Below are 4,068 nucleotides of genomic sequence, written 5' to 3' on the forward strand. Positions count from 1 at the left end.
GACAATAGCTATTATAATGTCAAGAAAACCCACCAGCACTATGCAGTCAGCAAAAATATGAACTTATAACACTATGCCCTATGTTTGTCCAAATTACAAGGTATATGCCAATTCACACCACAACTTACACGATTTATACTGCAATAAATGTTACAGTTGACATTGCTAATCCTTACCAAAGAACGGACAAACTGTGTGTGACACAAAAATAGGAACATCAAAAACAACGGACAAACTGTGACACAAAAATAGGAACATCAAAAAGAGATCTCGCTGAACTTCGCGCATGCACCGACGTAACAATCATAAAACTTTTTGTTGTATAGAGTTGCACTACTTACAAATCAAAAGCCCCACTCGGCAATCAGAATCAAAAATTTTCAGTTTTTAAACAATTTTGAAAAAACATACCAAATAATTTTGGCCCCCCAGACTCTCATTGGCCCCGGTGCGTCGCACCTGCTGCACCGCCCTCTTGTTGGGCCTGGACGCAAGTTTAGTTTACAGTCACAAACAAGAGTAATTGATAGCTTCAATGACGTAATGCACGAGACCCTTCACCAGTAAAGTGATACAAAATGTATTTGAAACTGTTTGGATCACCCAGTTGTGTAAGATTCAACGAATTAAATTACACACGATCAGTGACCTAGGGAACCATTTTTTTCGTTTACCGGTGTTTCTCTCCCTTTCTTCTTATTCCTCACTCTAGACACATTTCTGAAAATGTAATAAGTTAGTCTAAACTTCAACCACTAAGTTAACTATTGGTGAATGACAAAAAATGAAACTACTTATTCAGGCTTCTGGCTTCGTCAATTGTTTGCGGGAGTTTAGTGTTCTTGGTTTCTGGCATCAACAAGTAAGAAAGAGCCGACATAAAAATCGCCACAGCCATGCAGATAGATGGCACGGTTGTGTCACCTGATTCACCTATATAAAAACAATTATACTTATACAGTCAAAAATCTTGTTTAATTCGATTTAAGTAAGAATGAAAACATCCAACCTGCAAAAATTATGACAGGTGCAATCATTCCTCCGATTCGAGACGACCCACTCGACAAAGAAAGAACTGAATTGCGAATATTGGTGGGGAACAGTTCCCCGTTGTGTACGTAGATTATATTGTACGAAACAGATATTGTTAATTTTGCCACCATAGTAACTACAGACGCCGAACCATGCCCTAAAAGAGTAAAATTATTGTATTACAAGGGAATATTTGGTAACAAACACTTTCAAAAACAGAATCAGGCGTACACCTATACACAATATGAGGTTCGATGACAATAAAAATAATAAATCATCCTATACTTACATTTAGCAAGAAAAGGGGCTGCTACAACTCCGGCAGAGGCAATAAACATAAAGGTCATGTAGCTGTTTCGCCTTCCGAGATGTGTGGCGCCAAAGTAGTAGACGAAACACGAACCCATTTCGGTGAGAGAACCATAAAATATATTCAGGTATCGGTCTCCGCTTAAATTGTCGTTGTTTAGGGCGATGACATAATAAGTCATAGTTACAATGTTCCTGTGAATAGCAAACGATTATTATCACCCTGGGTAAAGTAAATTTAACTCCAGTTTAGGCGTTTTAAAGCTCTGAGCTTCCTGTAAGCAGACAAATCACAAAAAAACTGTAGCATTTTTATTAGTGATGCACCGAAGTTTCGGTTGGCCGAAACATTTCGGCCGAATACGCCGTTTTTCGATGTTTCGGTTTCGGCCCGAACTTTTTTGAAAATTCGGCCGAAACCGAACTTTTTGATTGCATGGAAGTAATGCCCAAACTAGCATTTTCACCTATGCAAAACGTCATAAATTAACTAATTGTTGTATCTATAAAATACGAGCCACTTTGTCTGCAAAATATTGCAAGTTTAGTAAAGCTTCCAGATGGTGTAAGTGATTTTGATTTGTCATAAATTACTTCACTCGCATCAACGACACAAGGTTCAGTTGAAAACTTCCATAAGAAAGGGGATTTTAGGTTCGGCCTGATTCGGCCGAAATTATTCGGCCTCGTGGCCGAATATTCGGTTTCGGCCCGAACCTTTTTAGGCGGGTTCGGTGCATCACTAATTTTTATCAATAGATCTATGTACACATGAAAAATTTTTTAGGTACCATGACAACAGCACGATGACCAGACGACCAATCAAAAACCAGGCTTTCCGTAAATGCTGTAGAGTTGAACATATGGTTTCCGAGTGCAAGTCTTCAGATATTTTGTCCTCGATTAAAGCTAGGGTTGCTGATTTGTCGGAACTTTTATTGCCGTTGTGATTTGCTATTTTTCGGAGAATTATTTCTGCTTCATCCTTTTGGCCAGTGGCAAGCAACCAAACAGGTGATTCGTCGATTAACGTAGATTTTGGGTTTTTTCACTTAAATTGGAAATTTGGAGAAACTGGAAGCCTCTGTGGCTTGTCTTTAAGTATCACAAAACAAAACTGAATTACAGATTTTTCACATTTGAATTTCTGATACTTTTTCGGTTGTGTAGTATTGATGTCAAGGTTTCAACAAGTTAATTTAGCAATATAACAATCACCAACCAGAAAAATGGAATGTGCAGCACCCCGATAAGTCCACAAAAGACCAGAAACCATCTCCAGCTTACAAACAAATACGTGAGTAGAGCTAACAGCATGTAACCGAGGGCAAAGCCAAACTCTGCACAGAAATACGCAAAACTTCGTCTCTCAATTCTCGACATCTCAGTGCCTGAAAAATAACCACCTAAGCTCTTCAATCCAAAATTGAGGCGTATGTTTGCATAATATGGTATTTTTTTATAAAATTTATTTTTAATCTTGTATTATCTAGATTCTAGATTAATACACACTTTCAGTTAGTAAAGGTAAAAGAGATAAAGGCTCTTATTTCCAATTGGTACATAGAAATATAATCCAAATCTGCACAATTTACTTCATATAACTCAAAAATCCACAATCAAATTTGGTTTTGTTATGCGCCCAGTAATCTTTGAAGTATGATCAAGTCACTTACCGAGGACTACCATGACTTCGAAGTTACCAACTGCAAAGAGACCACTGATTAACAGAAACACAGCATACATGGTAACATTGGTTGAAAAACCGGTTATAATCGAAGTTGCATATTGACCGAAGGTGAAAACGAGAAACGCAATACCGCGACCAAACCTGAAACAAACAGCAGTAAGAAAAATTTGACATTTCGTTCCGTGATATAATAAAAATATTAACGTATATTTAGGCTATATTAGTACAAATGCGATATGCCAGTCCGGCCTTTAATGTAGATTAAAAAAGAAGGAGGATTTTACGGATTTTAAGGAAAAGACTTTTCGACGTTGTATACATGCTTTCTAAATTACAATCCACAAAACAAACTGATTTACCTGTCCGACATATAACCACAAAACAGACCGCCTATCATTTTCCCAGCCATGTAAATTGAAGTTAACATCGGTTTAAGCCAAGCTCGATCGCAGACAAGTTGAAACTGTAAGAATGTAAATTATAATGCTTTTGCAAACCCAGGATAACTAATTACACAACAAATATTGAAGCAGTATATATTGCTACTCAACCTAAATAGCGGACGCCGTAAATTTTTAAATCACTTTTAATTTTCTGAAAAAAGATTCAAAAATATTACAATGCAAATAAAACCACGAGATACTAAACCAGTGGTTCTAAACCTTTTATGAACGCGGCCCCCTAAAAGTAACCTTTCGGCTTCGTGCCCCCTTATGTTTACCCCCGTAAGACCTGTGGCTCCCCTACCAAAAATGCAAGTAGCAAACTCAACTAAATTGTAAAGGCCGTGATCTATCTGGATATTTTTTGCTAAAAATTAACCTCAATATAGACAAATTGTAATAATAACTGTTGGTTTAATTAGGAAATTAAATCATTTGCAACACACTTTATTCTGAGCATTATAATAGAGAATGGCCCATTATAAAAAAAATTTGTCATGTGCCCTGGTTCGCAACCATTGTACAAAACCAAGGTTTGTTTGTTGGTTCTTTATTTCATCCGTTTTCTTTAAAATACTTTGTTTCAGTGATGTT

General features: G+C 37.0%; 1 protein-coding gene across 1 annotated transcript; it reads right to left on the minus strand.

Annotated features, from left to right (window-relative positions):
* Positions 1 to 476: 476 nt before the first annotated feature.
* On the minus strand, positions 477 to 2,368 carry LOC145212981 (organic cation/carnitine transporter 2-like; the record flags this gene model as incomplete). The annotated part of the gene is made up of 5 exons (XM_080081226.1): positions 477 to 720; positions 795 to 933; positions 1,010 to 1,189; positions 1,322 to 1,536; positions 2,133 to 2,368. Coding segments are annotated over 5 exons (849 nt in total), but the record flags the coding sequence as incomplete, so codon positions are not given.
* Between the last annotated feature and the right edge of the window lie 1,700 nt (positions 2,369 to 4,068).

Source organism: Phallusia mammillata, chromosome 2 (assembly GCF_965637545.1).
Source record: "Phallusia mammillata chromosome 2, kaPhaMamm4.hap1.1, whole genome shotgun sequence".
Lineage (NCBI taxonomy): Eukaryota > Metazoa > Chordata > Ascidiacea > Phlebobranchia > Ascidiidae > Phallusia > Phallusia mammillata.